General features: G+C 35.6%; 4 protein-coding genes across 11 annotated transcripts; 2 read left to right on the top strand and 2 right to left on the bottom strand.

Moving 5' to 3' along the window:
• Positions 1 to 578: 578 nt before the first annotated feature.
• On the top strand, positions 579 to 4119 carry LOC111486382 (probable 26S proteasome non-ATPase regulatory subunit 3). The gene is made up of 9 exons (XM_023133485.1): positions 579 to 602; positions 778 to 873; positions 961 to 1151; positions 1317 to 1448; positions 1535 to 1671; positions 1821 to 1875; positions 1957 to 2067; positions 2769 to 3008; positions 3213 to 4119. Exons 2-9 carry the CDS (start codon positions 789 to 791, stop codon positions 3738 to 3740), a joined length of 1479 nt encoding a protein of 492 aa, XP_022989253.1. The 5' UTR covers positions 579 to 602; positions 778 to 788; the 3' UTR covers positions 3741 to 4119.
• Positions 4120 to 4864: 745 nt separating this feature from the next.
• Positions 4865 to 7897, bottom strand: LOC111486394 (trafficking protein particle complex subunit 2-like protein). The gene is made up of 5 exons (XM_023133505.1): positions 7762 to 7897; positions 7562 to 7658; positions 7298 to 7376; positions 7078 to 7159; positions 4865 to 5210 (listed from the first exon to the last, which is right to left on the bottom strand). Exons 1-5 carry the CDS (start codon positions 7792 to 7794, stop codon positions 5070 to 5072), a joined length of 432 nt encoding a protein of 143 aa, XP_022989273.1. The 5' UTR covers positions 7795 to 7897; the 3' UTR covers positions 4865 to 5069.
• A 923-nt stretch (positions 7898 to 8820) lies between these two features.
• LOC111486301 lies at positions 8821 to 17490 on the top strand. 4 transcript variants are annotated; one of them, XM_023133375.1, is made up of 5 exons: positions 8821 to 8893; positions 9115 to 9221; positions 15173 to 15324; positions 16204 to 16463; positions 16539 to 17490. In XM_023133375.1, exons 3-5 carry the CDS (start codon positions 15186 to 15188, stop codon positions 17343 to 17345), a joined length of 1206 nt encoding a protein of 401 aa, XP_022989143.1. In that variant the 5' UTR covers positions 8821 to 8893; positions 9115 to 9221; positions 15173 to 15185; the 3' UTR covers positions 17346 to 17490. The 4 variants fall into 4 exon arrangements, with proteins under 4 accessions (XP_022989143.1, XP_022989144.1, XP_022989142.1 ...); XM_023133374.1 differs by lacking the exons at positions 8821 to 8893; positions 9115 to 9221 and adding an exon at positions 14594 to 14742; XM_023133376.1 differs by lacking the exons at positions 8821 to 8893; positions 9115 to 9221 and having other exon boundaries at positions 14582 to 15318.
• LOC111486300 (transcription factor ABORTED MICROSPORES-like) lies at positions 9668 to 13552 on the bottom strand. 5 transcript variants are annotated; one of them, XM_023133368.1, is made up of 8 exons: positions 12599 to 13552; positions 12386 to 12500; positions 11914 to 12232; positions 11762 to 11830; positions 10912 to 11640; positions 10456 to 10746; positions 10165 to 10341; positions 9668 to 10005 (listed from the first exon to the last, which is right to left on the bottom strand). In XM_023133368.1, exons 2-8 carry the CDS (start codon positions 12472 to 12474, stop codon positions 9769 to 9771), a joined length of 1911 nt encoding a protein of 636 aa, XP_022989136.1. In that variant the 5' UTR covers positions 12475 to 12500; positions 12599 to 13552; the 3' UTR covers positions 9668 to 9768. The 5 variants fall into 5 exon arrangements, with proteins under 5 accessions (XP_022989136.1, XP_022989137.1, XP_022989138.1 ...); XM_023133369.1 differs by having other exon boundaries at positions 12729 to 13552; XM_023133370.1 differs by having other exon boundaries at positions 12755 to 13552.
• Positions 17491 to 18169: the final 679 nt, after the last annotated feature.

Here is an 18169-nt window from a genome sequence, read left to right as displayed (position 1 = left end):
AAAAAATAACCTTTAATTTTTAAAAATGTTTCAAAATATTTCTCTAACAGTTTTATTAATACTCCAAATTTTTTTAAAATAATTTCAAAAACACCTTTAAACTTATTATAAAAAATAAAAAATATATATACTGCTTCAACTTAAAAAAAAAATAACATTTAAAAGATTAGAGATAATTTATAAGATTTTAAAAAAAAATTATTAATTAGAGATAATTTATAAGATTTTAAAAAAAAATTATTATCTTTAATTTTTTTTTAATGCTACTGGACATTATTTAAATACTGACAGTGATTTATTCTAAATTTTTTTAAAAAAATTAAAAAAAAATTAAAAAATGTATTAATGAATTTTTTTATAGTTTATTGGTATTTTTGAAATACTATTAAAGAAGATTTTTTAATCGAAGTAATAACTGTTTTTATGATAATAAAAAAATTATTATTATTTTTGTGTATTAAATATTTAAATTTATAAATTTATAAATATTTTTATTATTGAGCCGTACTTTTAGCAACTTTTAAATATTATAAATAAATTATATAAAAAAAACCATAATATTACTTTTCTTCTCACTTTCAGTGGCTTGTCTTGCTTAGGAGGTAACCTCCTTGTTCCATCTCCGATCGCTTTAGCAACCTCCTTCTTCCATTTCCCATCGCTTCATACAGCAAAATATCTGGATTTCTTTGCACTGTTGATGATCTAGTTTCTTCCTTTTGTTTCTCCATTACAATTTTTGTCGGCTCAGTTGTGTAGTTCTTGGATTTCATGCAGCATTTGCGAAGATGATGCAAGACGCTGAGATGAAGGAGCTTCCTGCTTCTGTTTCTTCTTCAACTTCTCCTTCAACTTCTCCTTCAACTTTACAGCGTAAGAAATGTTATCTGCGTTTTGTTATGGTTTGTTGAATTCCAAAAGACTTGGTTTTGACATTTGTTAACGATTCCTTTCAATCAGATTTGAAAGAGATTGTGTCGCTCATTGAAGCCGGCGCTTATGCCCGGGAAGTCCGGCGAGTTTTTCGAGCTATTCGTCTGACTATGGCGTTAAGGCGGAGATTGAAGGCATCTGTCATTTTTTCATTCCTGAATTTTGCTCTCCCGCCGGGATCCGACGTACACACGAAGTTATCGTCATTTATTCCGAAGGTAATTCAAAATTTAAAGCATTATGCAATTCCCTATGCTAAACTTGCGTAAAATGCCACATAACTAGATCTCTCTGTCTTTGAGATGGTATGACTACGATCAAATTAGTTTTTGTTTCATGGTGCTAGTGTTCTGAGTGTTAAAAAATTTTCAACAATTGCATAGGAGGATGACTGCGAAATGGAAATTGACTCGGCATCGCCGGCAGCTGCAAAACTCCCCTTACCTGCTGAGATTGAGATATTCTGCTATTTGATTGTGCTAATATTTCTGATTGATCAGAAGAAATATGATGAGGTGATGTTTAATCAAAACTATATAGGTTTTTTCCATTTTTCTTAAACTGTGATCATGACTCCTAAAAGCTTGCTGGAAATTTTCAGGCTGTGGCTTGTGCTTCAGCAAGCATTGCCCGACTGAAGAACCTGAATAGGAGAACGGTTGATGTGCTAGCGTCTAGACTCTATTCCTATTACTCACTTAGCTACCAACTCACTGGTAACCTTGCTGAAATAAGAGGGTAGGTTTATAATTTAAGATTTTATTAGAGATATGTTAGTTAATTTTGAATGATTCTGGTAGGAGAAGTGAGGATCAATGTGAAATCAAATGATTTTCTTTGTTATGTATTGATATTAATTTGGTAACATGGACAACTTTGATTGACAGTAACCTCCTAGCCCTGCATCGCACCGCGACCTTACGCCGCGACGAATTGGGTCAGGTAGTTTTCTTCGCTTCCTGTTAGTGTACATCACATTGACCATATTATGGTGCCTTATATATTGATAACAATGTCGTGTAGGAAACCCTTCTTAACCTACTGCTTTTCAATTACCTGCACTACAATCTTTATGATCAAGCAGAGAAGTTAAGGTCCAAGGCACCTCGATTTGAAGCTCACTCAAATCAGCAGGCAAGTTTAAGCGCTTTAGTTTTTTTCATTTGTTTTTATTTGTAGTACCTGTGGACCTAAAGAACTTCCCTGAGATGTAGCATTCTTCCTAGCAGAAATGCTTGTAACAGATATTACCTGAATACCTGGCTATCCCTTGAATAGTTTAGACGATGAGTGTGAGATCGCACATTGGTTGGAGAGGAAACGAAACATTCTTATAAGGGTGTGGAAACCTCTCCTTAGTAGACGTATTTTAAAAACTGTGAGATTGTCGGCGATACGTAACAAGCCAAAACGGACAATATCGATGGGTTTGGGCTGTTACAAATAGTATCAGAGACAGACACTAAACAGTGTTCCAACGAGGACGTTGGCCCTCAAGGAGGGTGGATTGTGAGATCACACATTGGTTGGAGAGGGGAACGAAAAATTCCTATAAGGGTCTGGAAACTTCTTCCTAGTTAACGCATTTTAAACCGTGAGGCTGATGGCAATACGTAACAGGCTAAAACAGAAAAAATCTGCTAGTGGCGGACTTAGGCTGTTACGAGGAGGTTTGAAATTGCTAATTTGACAAAGCTTTTCAAGTTCAAGAACAATTGCATTTGTTCAGAATGTCCAAACATTAAAAGAATCCGGGCATTATACTTTGTATTTGTAATGATGTTTTGCTAAGAATTTTTAGCTACATATCACATAATGATTGATTTCTCATACAGTTCTGTAGGTACCTGTTTTACCTTGGCAAGATCAGGACCATTCAATTGGAATATACAGATGCAAAGGAATCTCTACTACAGGCTGCTCGGAAAGCTCCTACTGCAGCTCGCGGTTTCCGAGTGCAATGCAACAAATGGGCTATCATTGTTCGTTTGTTGTTGGGAGAAATCCCTGAGAGGACTGTTTTCACGCAGAAAGGCATGGAGATAGCTCTGAGGCCATACTTTGAACTAACAAATGTAGGTTTTGTAGGTCAAATTTTACACTTTCCTGTTATTTCTTCCATTAAGTTTTAAGATTGCTTCATTTCCTGATAACAATGTGATGTAGGAAACCCTTCTTAACCTATTATAGTGAACTCCCTTGTGAATAAGTTGAGATAAGGGCTACTGGATTCCAGTCTCTTCTGTTCTTTTTTTTATTAACGATGCTCATTTTTTCAGGCTGTGAGAATTGGTGACTTGGAGCGTTTCAAAACGGTTGCCGAGAAGTTCTCTTGTACTTTCAGCTCAGATCGGACCAACAACTTGATCGTGAGGCTGCGACATAATGTAATTAGAACTGGGATTCACAACATTAGCTTATCATATTCGCGCATTTCTCTGGCTGATGTTGCTAAAAAGTTGAGACTGAACTCTGAAAATCCTATTGCTGATGCTGAGAATATCGTCACCAAGGCCATTCGAGATGGAGCAATCGACGCCACAGTTGATCATGCAAATGGATGGATGGTATCCAAGGAGACTGGAGACATCTACTCTACCAATGAACCTCAAATTGCCTTGAACTCTAGGATTGCATTCTGCCTGAATATGCATAATGATGCAGTTCGTGCTCTCAGGTTTCCATCAAACTCCCAGAAAGAAAAGGAAAGTGCTGAGAAAAGGAGAGAAAGACGGCAGCAGGAGAAAGAACTTGCTAAGAATATAGCTGAAGGAGACGATGACGACTTTTTAACTGATCCGATGTGAGACTCGATACATTTCTTGCCGTCGATGCCCTAATCAGATACACAGTTTCATCCAGGTATGCTGGCCAGAGAGCTTTCGATGCATTGGCTCAAACTTATCTTACCCTTCCACTTTGTCATGAATCAGTTGTGCTTGTAATATGTCTGCAGTTTCATTCACAGAACGTATTTTGAGATGTCTTACTTAGTGCTACTCTTCTAAAGAGCAACGTTAGCTGTTGAATTTCATCTTGTTGAAGACTTTGTAGTTGATACTTATGGGAGCCTTTGGTTTGCATTTGTGCAATGTGGATGGTCACCAGTGGTGTCGACTTTTAAGAATTATAGGGTCGAAGATCTAACCATCAACATTTGATAAGCACAAAATCAAACTTGTGCTTGTATTTGAAATCATGGGTTTTCTAGACTCATGAACTAGTTACATAAATTCAAACATAAATAAATATAAAAGATCGTCTTAGCATTAAGAAGATTGAAACATTTCATTACACAGTATTTATTATGAGAAATATTTGAGTGTTTTTGTTTGAACCATATGAGACAAGATTCTTGTAAACGGTTCTTAGAAGGGAATCCCATGCTTGATTCGAACCTGATTTAGGAATATAACTTTTACTTCAAGGTTGGCTACATTTTAAAAGTTCTGTGTGCTATTTAGTTTTTTTTTTACTAAAAAAAGTTTCTAATTTTGTTGTTAAGGATTATGTAGCAAATTAATTTCAAACATACACAAGCATTTCGTGGCACAAAATTGAAAGCTTTTATTATTAAGAACTATATGACATACTAATTTCAAATAAACAAAAGTATGTAATGAGTGTCACAAAATGGCATTTACAAGATTTTCTTAAAAGTATATAGACCAAATATCTACCATCTTAAATGAGAAATCGTTTAAAACACGAACGAATAGATAAACTAACGTATATGAAGAAAACTGCACCTCTAAACACAAATTATACAAATCAAGACCAACCAACTCTAAACTTTGATATATACAAATATACAAATTTATTAAAAACATAAGCCAATGACCCCTTCATTCTCACCTTTCAATCTGGCATTTTATATGGAGAAAATTGCATCTCAAAACAGAATTCGGTCATTGGAACAGTCATGGGAAACGAGCATAAAATGGAAACAGTGAATATCAATGAAAAAAAAAGGTTGAATTGTTTGAGAAAAAGCTAGAAAAATACCACACCTGTTTGTTCCATCTTTCTTAATACAATTCGGGACAAATATTTTCAAATAAAATCAATAAAAACCAGAAAGATGAGTAATGAACTATGGCTCGATGGCTACAGACAGTGGTTTCCTGGTTGGTCACTCAAATAGCTGAACTGAACCCAAACGACTTGACTATGGTACTCACACTTTCAGCAAAAGTTTTGGAAGTAATTTTCTTACCTGGTACATGGAATGGGTTTGAAACTGCATCCACGTATGCAGCATGGAATCTCCGGAAGAACTGGACACAAATTTGAAGAACGAGTCAGATGTCATATTAAGAAGCTTCATGTAAGTAACATAATGTGTAAATAAGCAAGGCAGAATCCACAATTTACTAAATCTAGAATTCTTTTTCAAAAAGAAATGGTTTACAATAGACCCTATGAGTGAAAGTGTAACATCTCAAGCCCACCGCTAGTATATATTGTCTGCTTTGGTCTGTTACGTATCGCCGTCAGCCTCACGATTTGAAAATGCATCTACTAGGGAGAGGTTTCCATACCCTTATATACATTATGTTTTGTTCTCCTCTCCAATCAATGTGGGATCTCAAAATCTACCCCCTTGAGGCCCAGCATCCTCGCTGGCACACTGCCCAGTGTCTGGTTTTAATACCATTTATAACAGCCCAAGCCTACCGCTAGCAGATACTGTTCGCTTTGGCCCGTTATGTATCACCGTCAATCTCACGGTTTTAAAACGTGTCTGCTAAGGAGAGACTTCCACACCCTTATAAAGAATGTTTCGTTCTCTTCTCCAACCGACGTGGGATCTCACAAAAAGAAGGTCAATCAATTGCGACAACAAAGTGGTATAGCAATTTCTGGAATTTGTATTGACCTGGAATAAAAATGTTGAGCCTAATTATTATGTGAGTTTACCTATCTCGAACTACAAAGTTAACCAAACTTCATGGACTACGTAAGCTTATATCAACCCACAGACCAAAACAAGGTATACAAAAGCTCAAATTTCTTAAACTCCATCCAAATGCTACACTAGACTTCGTAACTATCTAATCTCCCTACGAAAGCAAGAGTTTTCAATAATACAATCAAGCAACTTGAACTATCAACTGATAGTGCATATGATAAGAGACAATGGTGCATTTTATATTTTGGAGTTCAATAATATGTAGGTAGATTTTCGAACCTCATTTTTTTTTTTTTTTTTTTTGTTAGGGATATATGTCTTAGTTTTAACTAGCTGAGTTATGTTCATATTGGTAATAATGGTTTCTTATACGAAAAGAAAGAATCAAGGATTGCACATTAATCTGATACCATGCTGCTATATTTTGTACCCAGAAGTGTTTTAACATAAATATTTTAAGGAAGCTTATTTAAGATTTTAATGGACATCAATTCTGGTTTCAGCTGTGACTTGTGAGGAGAGAATGAATATTTAAAATAGTATGCCTCTCTAGAATGTCATGTACATATAAGTACCTTACTAAAATAGCGATCCTGTGGTCACTTTTATCATTAAGAGATAGAATTTGAAGACACTGAACATGGTGAATTAGGGTGTGCACCGTTAGCATCTTGACAGAAACTCTTATCTTCATATCTTCTATTACTATGAGGAGTATCTGGAGATTAAGGGCATGTGTTTTTCGAGCATAAGAAGCTAAAATTTGTGGTGTCCTACATCGAAAGAACTTCTTTGGGTCGGCTCACAAGGAAGGAAAGGAACCAACGGATCTTCCAAGATACTGTTAGTTATAGAGGATTTTTTGGGGCTAAAATTTGTGGCTGTCCTTTTGTGATCAATACAAGTTCTTGTTTCTTCGGGTTTTAGCTGGCCATGAAGGAAGTAAAAACATTTTTATAGGACTCCTCAACATGAATATATCATGTTCACATCACTTCTAAATCAGCTACCATGAGAAAGGTTGCTCTATATCATTGAAAGAAAAATTTCAAAAGATAAGTGAATAAAGGAGGCCCTCATTAAGTGTTTGCAACACTAAAATCTTCATAAACAGAAAACGCTCAGAAAAATTTCAACTTCAAAACTCAGATTAACCTAACAGTGAGAGTTCGCAAGTGAAAATTAAAGATCTATACTGCTGTAGACAATTGCAAACTCACAATGGTACTCACATTTCTCACATCGGCATCTCTGACATCTAGATCTGTGGTCACCATAATGAACTTCACTTTGGTATTAGTCAAGTAGCCATACCTGGAAATGATTTCAATCGTACAGATCATTAAAGGTCCACTCCAATTGAAGTAGAAAGAAGACTAGTTCTGATCATACCTACATGAAAATGAAATAACTCTCACTAATTTGTAATATCACAGAAACAATCACACTCACACTTTGTAATTTTCAGTCGGATAAAGAAGACCGAGAAAGGTCTCATTCAAGGTCGGTCCAGATTTTCTCGGATTGTTCACTGGCAGCAAAACCACGAACATATCAGAAGAAAGAATTGAAAATCATCACAAAAACAAGTCCAAATCATAAATCCTAGTAGTTGACTACAACACGAGGCGCAATTCCTAGATCCAATCGTCCTTCAACTTCATGAAATATCAAACTCCAAGAAACAAAACACAAAGGTAAGCAAGATAAACATACCTCGCTCATCGACGACATCCAGCGAACAGTGAACGATGTGATGAAGCTTGAGAGCATCATCGGCCTCCGTGAAGCTTTGAATGTAAAGGGGGTTGTTCTGTTAGCTCGGCCGAATTGGAAAAGGATCACAAATCTATTTATATAAACATATATAAAATTCCTTTCAGTTCCATAAAATACAGTAATCATGGAGGTCGCACCTGGTGGCCGACGACGGCAACGCAGACGATCATTTTCGGCGGTGACCGGTCGGTTTTCTTCTCCTGGATTGGGCCAAAACTTGGGCAATGCGAAATTCCTGTTGCGATACCACGACGAAGGTCGGATCTTTTAAAAGGGGTACAAAAGAAAATTCTCCATTTAAAAAATGACCATCTTACCCTTATATTAATAATTTTATTTAATAAATTTTTAATATTTTCTTTCCAACTTATTCAAATATTTTTAAAAATAAACTAATTAATTAGATATAAATGGAATCCTAAACTTTAAATTTAAATTTAAATTTTATATCTAATAACGGAGTGATTTTTCTAATATCAAATAAATGAAGGACCGACACGAAATTAAAAAAGTTTAGGGATTTATTGAACACAAATTAAAAGTTGAATATACCAAAATAGTTTTTTAAGATTCGAGGTATTTGACACAAAATTTGAAGTACTAGAATTTAGGTAGACAAATCTAACCTCGTAAGTTTAAGGACAAATTAGTAATTTAGCATTTATTTTATAGACGAGACAAGACTATTAAATTTTAGATAGTACATAAGTGTCAAATTAAATAGATTGAGTTTTATAAATTGCAAATTATCGTGGACGTTATTGCTCCTTCATTCGTCTTTGAAAATGAGAGAGAATATTATTAATTCTCAACGTTCGAGAAAGACAGAGAGGAAGTCAAGTCATCATAGTCGATCCTATTATTAGATTTGAATGATAATTGTTAATTTTTTGTTTCAAAAATATCCTTAAACTTTAAAAAATTTAATAATATCCTCAATTTTTAAAAAAAATTAAAATATATATTTAATTTAAAAAATATCCATGAAATATTTATGGAAAAATTCTACCGTAAATACATAAATATATATATTATTTTTTAAAATTTTAAAAAAGTTTTCGAATATATATATTAATTAATGATATTAAAAAAATTTCTAAAAAAATATTAATCCGAACTAAATTGCTAACATTTTTATACAAATTCGTGCCGTTACTTCGTTGATCTTCATTTTCTTCCTTTAAGACCAGAAGCGCGCCTTTGGGATGGAAAAGTTAGCAGCTCACAAGGCTTCTCATAATCCTTCGGATCGTTATTTCTTGCGTAGTTGTAAGTGATTCATCTTCTGATTGTGAACATTCTTGATTTGTACCTTATTTGATTTTCATTTCTGCAATATTCAATAGAATTGGTTTATCCTGCTCGGATCGAGGCTTTATATTAATTGGAATAATTCCCTGAATCCTTTAGTTTTCTCCTAAATTTAACCTACTTGCGATGATGATGTTCTTACTTCTTTCTGTGGATTTGTGCTATTGTGATCTGTGTAGACAGTTAAAGGAATTTTAGTCTCGCCTTCTGCTCCTACTTGTAAATTTGTTGCGGTTTTCATGTACTGCAATAATCTCAGTTCATACAGAGCAGAGCTAACTCGGAGGTAATTGATTTTGATTATTCGAAACAACATGATTGTGGAATTTGCGTGTTTATCGTTTTTTTTTTTTTTTTTTTTTTTTTATTGTGGTGTGTGTACTATAAACTAGAAATGAAAACAAATAGATATAGTCTGAAATTAGTGCCTTGGCTGGGAAGAAGATTTGTTAATTAATCATCAAGGAGGTGGAGGCGTGAATTGATAGCTTTGTCTAGAAATGGATGCTGGATCTGGATCTGGTGCTGGTGCTGGTGCTGGTGGGTATGGGGGTGGGTCTGGTAGTCCATGCGGCTTACACTGCACTCTGGTTGCTTAACCATTTCAGACCACCCTCTGCATGGGTACTTTGTTATCTCCAATAGGGAGTCCCTTACATCATCCGCTTGAACCAANTTTTTTTTTTTTTTTTTTTTTTTTTTTTTTTTTTTTTTTTTTTTTTTTTTTTTTTTTTTTTTTTTTTTTTATTGTGGTGTGTGTACTATAAACTAGAAATGAAAACAAATAGATATAGTCTGAAATTAGTGCCTTGGCTGGGAAGAAGATTTGTTAATTAATCATCAAGGAGGTGGAGGCGTGAATTGATAGCTTTGTCTAGAAATGGATGCTGGATCTGGATCTGGTGCTGGTGCTGGTGCTGGTGGGTATGGGGGTGGGTCTGGTAGTCCATGCGGCTTACACTGCACTCTGGTTGCTTAACCATTTCAGACCACCCTCTGCATGGGTACTTTGTTATCTCCAATAGGGAGTCCCTTACATCATCCGCTTGAACCAATTCACTGTCCTTTTTCTGCCACCAAAATGTTAGGCAAGAAAGTCATCATCGAATAATTGTACCAACACTTGATAGTATATTTGGTAAACTTGGAGTGATCTAGTTTCTGAATCATTTTCTTGTTTGGATTTGTGGAAAGCTTGCAAATATTTGGGAGATGAAAAGTTTGCTTACCCCAACTTTGAAAACATTAGATACGAGGCCTCTATAGCTGGTCACATTTGCATTTGTGACTTCCAAGCCAAGAGCGTTTAAGGCCTCCATTAGCCTCATAAACCCACCTCGCTTGTTCTCACAAAAAACCTTCACGAAGAACTCGTTCCCGTCAATCTGAGCCACTTCCACTTGCGGCTGAAATGATTTCATTTTACTTCTGTTTTAGCATCTGTAGTGTATTATAAAAGGAGACATACATGTACTGACACGCACAGTTTCTTTGTCCTAAAATTAACTTCTTATCTATACCTCCATCTGTTGTGTCTTGTCATTGTTAGTACCTTCAGTGTCCTGATGATTTTGCTTCAAAAGGCTTCCACTTCCTAGAACTCCTATATGGTAACTGTTTTGAGCTTTATCATTTTGGCTCAAAAACTCAGGTAGCTGGACACTAGTTTTGTTTCCATCGTTTCCTGTACCTACAATCTTACCATTTTCATCATCTGAATGTTCTTCCAGTTCATCTTGGAGTTCCTTGACTTGCTTTTGCAACTCCTTCACAAAATCAATTGCATCACCAAGTATTGAGGCTTTGTCCATCTGAGAAATCCACAAAAGCTATTCATTAGAAGATGAAGTAAGTGTTTAATTATAACGAATTATGTGAGGAAAAGGAGTTAACTGATTTAAGTGCGAAGGTAGCTATTTTATTTCATTTTCCTTGATGATTTCCAGTGATCCAAACAAGGGTTTAGTGGTGATCACCTTAGAAATTTTGGGAACCAATGCTCGCAGGTTATACAGCCGCTCATTAAGTTTCTTTCTTCTCTTCCTCTCAGCAACAAGGTTCTTTGATTGAGGACCCTGCCCAGTCCTCCGGCGGTACTTCGCAACCGCATCATCTTCATCGTCGATCTGATCGCTGCAATCAGAGACTGAATCAGACCTTCCATTTTCATTTTTGACTAAGTCCTTTTCTTCCCCTTGCTGCTCCTTACATTCAGTGTTCTCCTTGAACTGCATATGAATGTTTGATGTGTTGTTCATTAAGGACCCTTGCATTATATCCACCTCTTGGAACTCATTTTCTGCTGAAAACTTGTAAGGGTTTCCCTGCTTATCAGTATGGAATGCATCCTGTGAACATTCATGGAAGATTTCGTTCTTGTTTCTGTTTTCTGAGCTATAATTGAACTGTTGCAAGAAGTTCATAGGAGAACTACAGAGGCGGATTCTGTCTAATGAGATTTCATAACCCACGTTGGCATTTTCTAATGTTGGTGCGGTTGAACCTGGTGCCTCAAATTGATTTTCAGGATCCTCTATTACAACATTCTGATCTGCTACAAATGGCTTTGATTGGATTTCGTTGGTTGCATTTACATCAACAGAGAAACTTGTATCCATATTGCTTGAATTAATAATGGCTCCCTGCTCAATCGAAATGCTGCATTGGGTTGTAACAAAATCTATGACATGCTGATCTTCAGACGCCTGTAAGAACAGAGAGAATCTGTCTAAATTTGTCCTTAAAAAACCAGTTTGGTTATATTTTTAGTTGAAAGATGTATAGAACCCTTCAAAAGAAGAATGAGATTACTAGAAGAGTCTATACATGTTTAGCAACAAACAGCTCCACTAATCCAAATGGAAATGGAATTAATACCCTGGTCCCCATTGTTTCCTGCAAAGAGAACGAAAAAGGTGTAAGCTGTTTGCTGGAAGATATAGTAGTGTGATACTGTTTCCCCTTCAAATGCAGCTCACTTCCAGTGCGGTTGAATCCGTGCCATTGGAGAAGAGTAGCCATCTAGGTTCATTTGATAACAATGTCTGTATATAAACCCTGTTCAACAGGGAAAAGTTGAGAGATAGATGAGGAAGGGAAGTAGGGTATGTGGAATGATAAATATAAATGAAATACCCAGAATTCAGCGGCACTGAACATGGCAGCTGAGCAAGAAGATCGCAAGAACTGGCTCGTGGGTGTGGACTTAAGGTGTCCCTACATGGAAAGACGTGTTCTTCTCCACCATTTTGATTGTTCTCAGTCCCAGCACAACAGCAGTCCACCCATTCAATACATCTGAAACAGAAAAGAAAGCTTTAAAGTGATTAAGTGAAAGAGAAATGGGTTGGATCCTGAAAGACTGAAACAGAATTAGAATCTCCCGAGTGATGGAGAGACAAAAAAGGAAGTAAGCTGGGGGAGAGAGAGTATGTGTTTGTGTAACTATACCTCTGGTCTTGGCTCAATTTCCAGAGAACACAATAGTCCCAGCTTTTACTACCTACAAGGGGTCTTAGCCTCTCCATCAGGGTTTGCATGATGACAATACTATGATTAATATCACCTGCATTCATTGATAGAAGACAGAAGATAGTTAGAAATAGCATTGGAACGTGCCAAAATTTCTCTCAATGATAGATAGATTTGGTCAGAGAATCATACTAAAAAAAAGGAATTATGTACAGGAAAGTGAAGGATGATGAAAGACAGAGTAAACAAAGATAAAGATTTCATAAACAGTTCAATTGACACCAATAGCTAACCACTAGACCAGGGCAATGGCTTCATATACCCAAAGCTTATCAGACAAAGCCTCACCTCAGTTTGTACATTGATAAGCCATCATCAGATCAAGGGCCAACCAAATTTCCACCTTTTATTGGCATCCTTTTGGTAACAGAGAGAGAAGACAAACTATCAGCTGAAGTAGTACTTTTTTATTCTACAATTGTTTCTTTTTATACAATTGGTTGTTGGTTCAAATTTCGGTAGGTGAACTGCAGGCCATGCATGAGAGAGAGATTTTAGGATTTCTTTTTCTTTTTTATTCTTTTTTGCTAAATTCTTGAACTTTCAATTTTGTGTTTGATTCCGACTTCCACTTAGTTTCACCTAAACTTCATCCTAGTCATGGATAGATCACCCATGTTAGGGTCCATAAGCAATGACAATTGCCTATGAAGACTTGCTTTCGCTATGGCTTCAGTGGGTTCCCTTAACCAAGCCACTGCCTATTACTTGGAAGCTTCGATAGGCATGTGGTCAGAGTCCTGATCTCCTCCCACTACTTGAAAGCTTACGGTTTCATGTTCTATTTCACTCCCCGATGGGGTTCGTTTCACCCTTCCTTTGTGGGTACTCACTCCAGAAGTATTTAGTCTTGCAAGGTAGTTGGTGTTAAAAAAATTTAGAGACTAAACTTGTAATTTAACTTATTTTTTTACCGCTCATTCTTATGAGATGGACTAAGGGGAGAGGGATGAAAGAAAAACTATATATGAGTTGGAAATGATGGGAGTAACAGATTGCATGAGCTAAGATGCCCTAACTGCCTTGCTAAGTTTTATGCATTCTTTTCAGTCTTTGCATCTTCTTTCATGACTCTCAACTACTCTATAGCTTGTCCCAATCCTGACTGCCAACATGTCATCATTGTTAAGGATGTGCTTGTATTGTTTGTAAACAATTTTAAGTACTCACAAAAATGCTTACATCTTCATGCTTTATATATCAAAGTAGGCACACACATTGGCAAAAGTATGCATATTTTGTTTGAATTAGGGTTTTTCTCTGTCTTTGTTTTCTGTCTCTAAAGTTTTACTTGTTTTTTTACGATTTTTTTTTTACATTTTCTTAAACAGTATATTTGAATATTTACCCGAAATTTTAAAAAATGACAATTTTTTTTTAAATACTATATTTTTCTCTCTATTTTCAAAGTTTTTGTATATATACAACATTAAAATCAAGTAGTATTGATTAAAAAGTAAATAAATTAATTTAAATTCTGAAAAAAAAAATGGAAATTGTTTCCATAAAGCCCAAGCCCACATGGGTCAAGCCTTGTGGCCTGATTGTTTGAGCTTGACTTATAAATTTTCTTTTTATTTTATTTTCATAGTTTTAATACTATATTTTTTTTTTTAGGTTTGTTTTTGGTTCCTATAATTTTAAATTTTTATTTTTTTTGGTCTCTAGGAAAAAAATTCTTATTACAAATTATATATATCTTTATAATATAAACTCTTTAATATAAAGTTATATTTCTAAATTGTGATTAAGGATATGAGACATATAAACGAAAAATGATCTAAGCTAAATGTACTAAAAATAGATATTTTGAAAATATACAGATTAAAATAAACAAAAACATAAAGTACAAATGGATTTGGTTTAAAATAATTCTTTTCAATCCTTAAAAAATAATGTCCACAAATAGAATCTCGTGACAAACCATTATTTCAAAACTGTTGAATAAGTCCACACTTGGAGCTATAAAACAGGTTTTCAGCCATTAAATTTCCACGTCTTTCTACTTTTTGGTGACTAATGAGGAATTATTTTGATTTCATTTGTGAAGTGTCCCAGTTTGCAGGAATTTTGGGATTGGAAAATGCCAAAAGAAATTGACTACTTTTTCATTTTTCTTTTCGTGTTTCACCTAATTGGTCGATGTTTCAACATCATCCCAGAACACCCATTAATGGCAGCGTTAGAAATTTAGTGGCCACTTTTAAACTTTACCTTTGCAAATCAATAATCGCTTCTATTTTTCAAAACCCAGAGAACAAATCAATACCATCCAAGTGAGGCTCGATTGCATGATTCGTCCATTGTTCTTTGTTCTTAAATCTCTGTGTTTTCCGTGCAAATTTCGCTTTCAATCTCGATTTCTTGGTTTCTGGGACTCCTTATTTGGAGCTTGATTTTTTTGGGTTTGAGTTTGTTTCCTCTGAATTCATTGGTTTAATAAGCAACTTCGCTGATTTTAGTTGGATTCTGTCTTGCTTTGTTCTGAACTGGTTTCTTGTGTTCATTTTCTTTTAAGTTTGTTCATCAGAGACTGAAAGCATTGGAGAACTTGATTCCTTTTGCTATCTCTTGTATTAGATGATTAGAAGTTTGGCTTATTCTTTTGATGCTTCTGGAAATTTTCGGTTTGAATTGAGAAAGCCTTGTGACAAAGCTCTGATTTAAGACAAAAATGGTGAAATTCTGATGCTGTGAAACTTACAGGTAGTGAAATTTCATGAAAGAGATGGCTGAAAGGAGAAAAGTTCGCCCAGATTGTATTTATGCTTCCAATCCCTTCCATGAATGCACTGAATATTGCATAAAGAAAACAGCTGAAAGCAAGGCAGAAAAGGATAAAAAGTCTAAAGGTAAAGGTAATCTCTTTGCTTACACTACTTTTTGTTTGTTCCTTCATTAGCTCTTGTGTGTTTTCTTGTGAACCATGCTGCTATTTGTTGAGTGGTTTAATAGCTAATCTCAAAAGAACATGATGGCTATGATGGATGTCAAGACCATTCGATATATATCGATTTCTTTCCGATGGATTGTTCCTGTTTCTATGAAAATACAGCTCATAGAAACATTTCTTATAAGGGTGTGAAAACCTCTCCCTACTAGACGCCTTTTAAAACCATGAGACTGACGATGATATGTAAAGGCTAAAGCGGACAATATCTAATAGCGGTGGACTTAGGCTGTTACAAATGGTATCAAAACTAGACACCGAGCGGTGTGTCAGCGAGGAAGTTGGCTCCGAAGGGGGGGTGGATTGTGAGATCCCACGTCGTTTGGAGAGGGGAACAAAACATTTCTTATAAGGGTGTGAAAACCTCTCCCAGAACGAAGCATTCCTTATAAGGGTGTGAAAACTTCTCCCTAGTAGATGCGTTTTAAAATCGTGAGGCTAACGGCGATACGTAACAGGCCAAAGCGGACAATATCTGCTAACGGTGGATTTAGGCTAATGTATAATTGAACTGAGTCCTCTAGTCGGGGCAATTGAATTTGTCACTAAAAGATGCTTCATTGCATCATATTAACTATACAATGCCAATCATGTGTTGAATTTTAGGCAGCAAGCTGATACTCTGACTTGATGAAAATTTGATAGATTTGGATATTCACTTGATTGATCATTTAGTTAGATATGGAATGAAATATTGCACGAGACTTCGTTTCTTCTCGAACGTCTGTCGATGCTCTTGAAGATTATTCTTCTGGCTCATCGTTTTTTTATCTTGTTATGCTAGCAGGATCTTGGCTTGATATTTCCAAATCTTTCGGAAGGAAGAAGGGGTCCCGACCAAAGCCTCCGAATGAAGTTGACGGTGGACGCTACTCAAGCTCGGTTTCTACTGAAGCTTGCTCACTCAATTCACGTATCACTCCTAAGACAAATGTAGAATCAAGAAATGGTGGTCATATCTCCCCTACCAAAAGATTTTATTCCGAAGATCGTAGTCTTAGCGCTGAGCAGCCGCCTCGAATTCCTTCATATGAAAGTCTCATAATGGTGCTTTTTTTACCTTCATCCTAATTGTTAACTGTTGCATCAAAATGTTGAACCCTCAATCCTCTTTCTTGACAGCCTGACTATCCAGAGGATGCTCCAAAGCAGAGATGGATTCGGATGACAAATAACAGGAACGGAGACGAGGACGGGGACGGAGAACATGAAACATTATATAAGAAGGTACTTACACCAAATGGTAAGAATGCTAAAGAAGCTTCTCAAAAGCCATCTAGTGAATCTAGCTTTAGCTTGTCTGGCTTCGAGAAAACACTAGTAGACAGCGACGACGAGGGAGAGATCGAATCTGTAGATTCCGAGATGTGTGTTCCAGTGGGAAAATACAATGTAAAAGCCAGCTTCTCCTCCATTTTGACGTCGATCTTCGAAAACTACGGCGATATCGCAACTACCTGTAAATTGGAATCGGTTTCCATGCGCTCGTACTATCTACAATGCGTGTGCTATGTGATTCAAGAATTACAATCCACAGAGTTTCATCAACTCACCAAATCCAAAGTAAAAGAACTCTTAGCCATTGTCAAGGACGTCGAGTCGTCACAAATCAACATAGGATGGTTAAAGAGTTGCCTTGATGAGATCTACCAAGCTGTCGAGCTGAGAAGTCAGCATCGGGCAACCGAAGCCGCAAAGGCAGACTGCGAGCGGAATTTGGAATCAACAAAGAAAGAACTAGAATTCCAAATGAAAGATTTGGCATTGAAAGAGCAAGAGGTTTCTGATGCAAAAACAAAAGTAGCAAAAACACGAGCTCGAGTAACCGAACTGGAGCTCGAATCATCTCAGCTGGAAGAACTAATCGTATCGATTAACTCCAAGGTACAAACTTTTAGATCCAAATCATTCACTGATGGTCTGTTATGATTAGTAGTAGATTATAACATCACTTTAGATCATCTCATAGATCATTTAGAACTGTAAGCATAATTAAATGGGTAAACAAACTGTCATGAGCTGTATCATCTTATTAGTTTATTGCATAATGAAGCATATCATGTAGCTTGAGATATCTCCCACTTCCATGCTTGCTTAACCGCTCCATTTCTCTCTCTTCAAAATTGCTTAGAAAAACAATTTTTTTTTTTTTTAACGTTTTTTAGGTGGGTCATATTAAGAATTACGACTTTCCACAATAATATGATATGGTTCACTTTGAGCATAAACTCCGGTTGCATTGAACTCATTAAATCATATCATTTTTTATATCAAGTATTGCAATGCCCCTTTCTGATAAGCCACCGACGTCTGGATGTGGTTAAGTCGTGCATTAATCAAACTTGAAATTATGGAACGCAGTAAGTTTATGGATTTTTTATTTATTATTTTTTTGTTGAAGGAAGTGGGTGAATTGCATCATTTATCTAAGGAATTAGTGGAAAATTCTCGGGTGAGTGGGTTAGAAAGTTTACGGTAAAAATTGATAGAACTTGATAAAATTAGGGATACGAAAATAAATATTTTCTTGAACTATAACTCAAATACCAAAACATTAATATTTGAGTTATTTTCGTGTCAACGGTCATATGATTAATGTTTGTATGATTAATCATCGAATATAAATATTTAATATTAGAATTTCGAATTAATATAATGTTTTATTGAATAAAAATAAACAGCATTAAAAAAAATGTAAAAAGAGATATTTTGTCGTAAAATTAAAAAAAAAAAAAAAAAAAAAAAAAAAAAAA

Source organism: Cucurbita maxima, unplaced genomic scaffold (genome assembly GCF_002738345.1).
Source record: "Cucurbita maxima cultivar Rimu unplaced genomic scaffold, Cmax_1.0 Cma_Scf00011, whole genome shotgun sequence".
NCBI lineage: Eukaryota > Viridiplantae > Streptophyta > Magnoliopsida > Cucurbitales > Cucurbitaceae > Cucurbita > Cucurbita maxima.
Note: the sequence above shows the minus strand (reverse complement) of the source record. Positions and strands in the feature narration are given on the sequence as shown.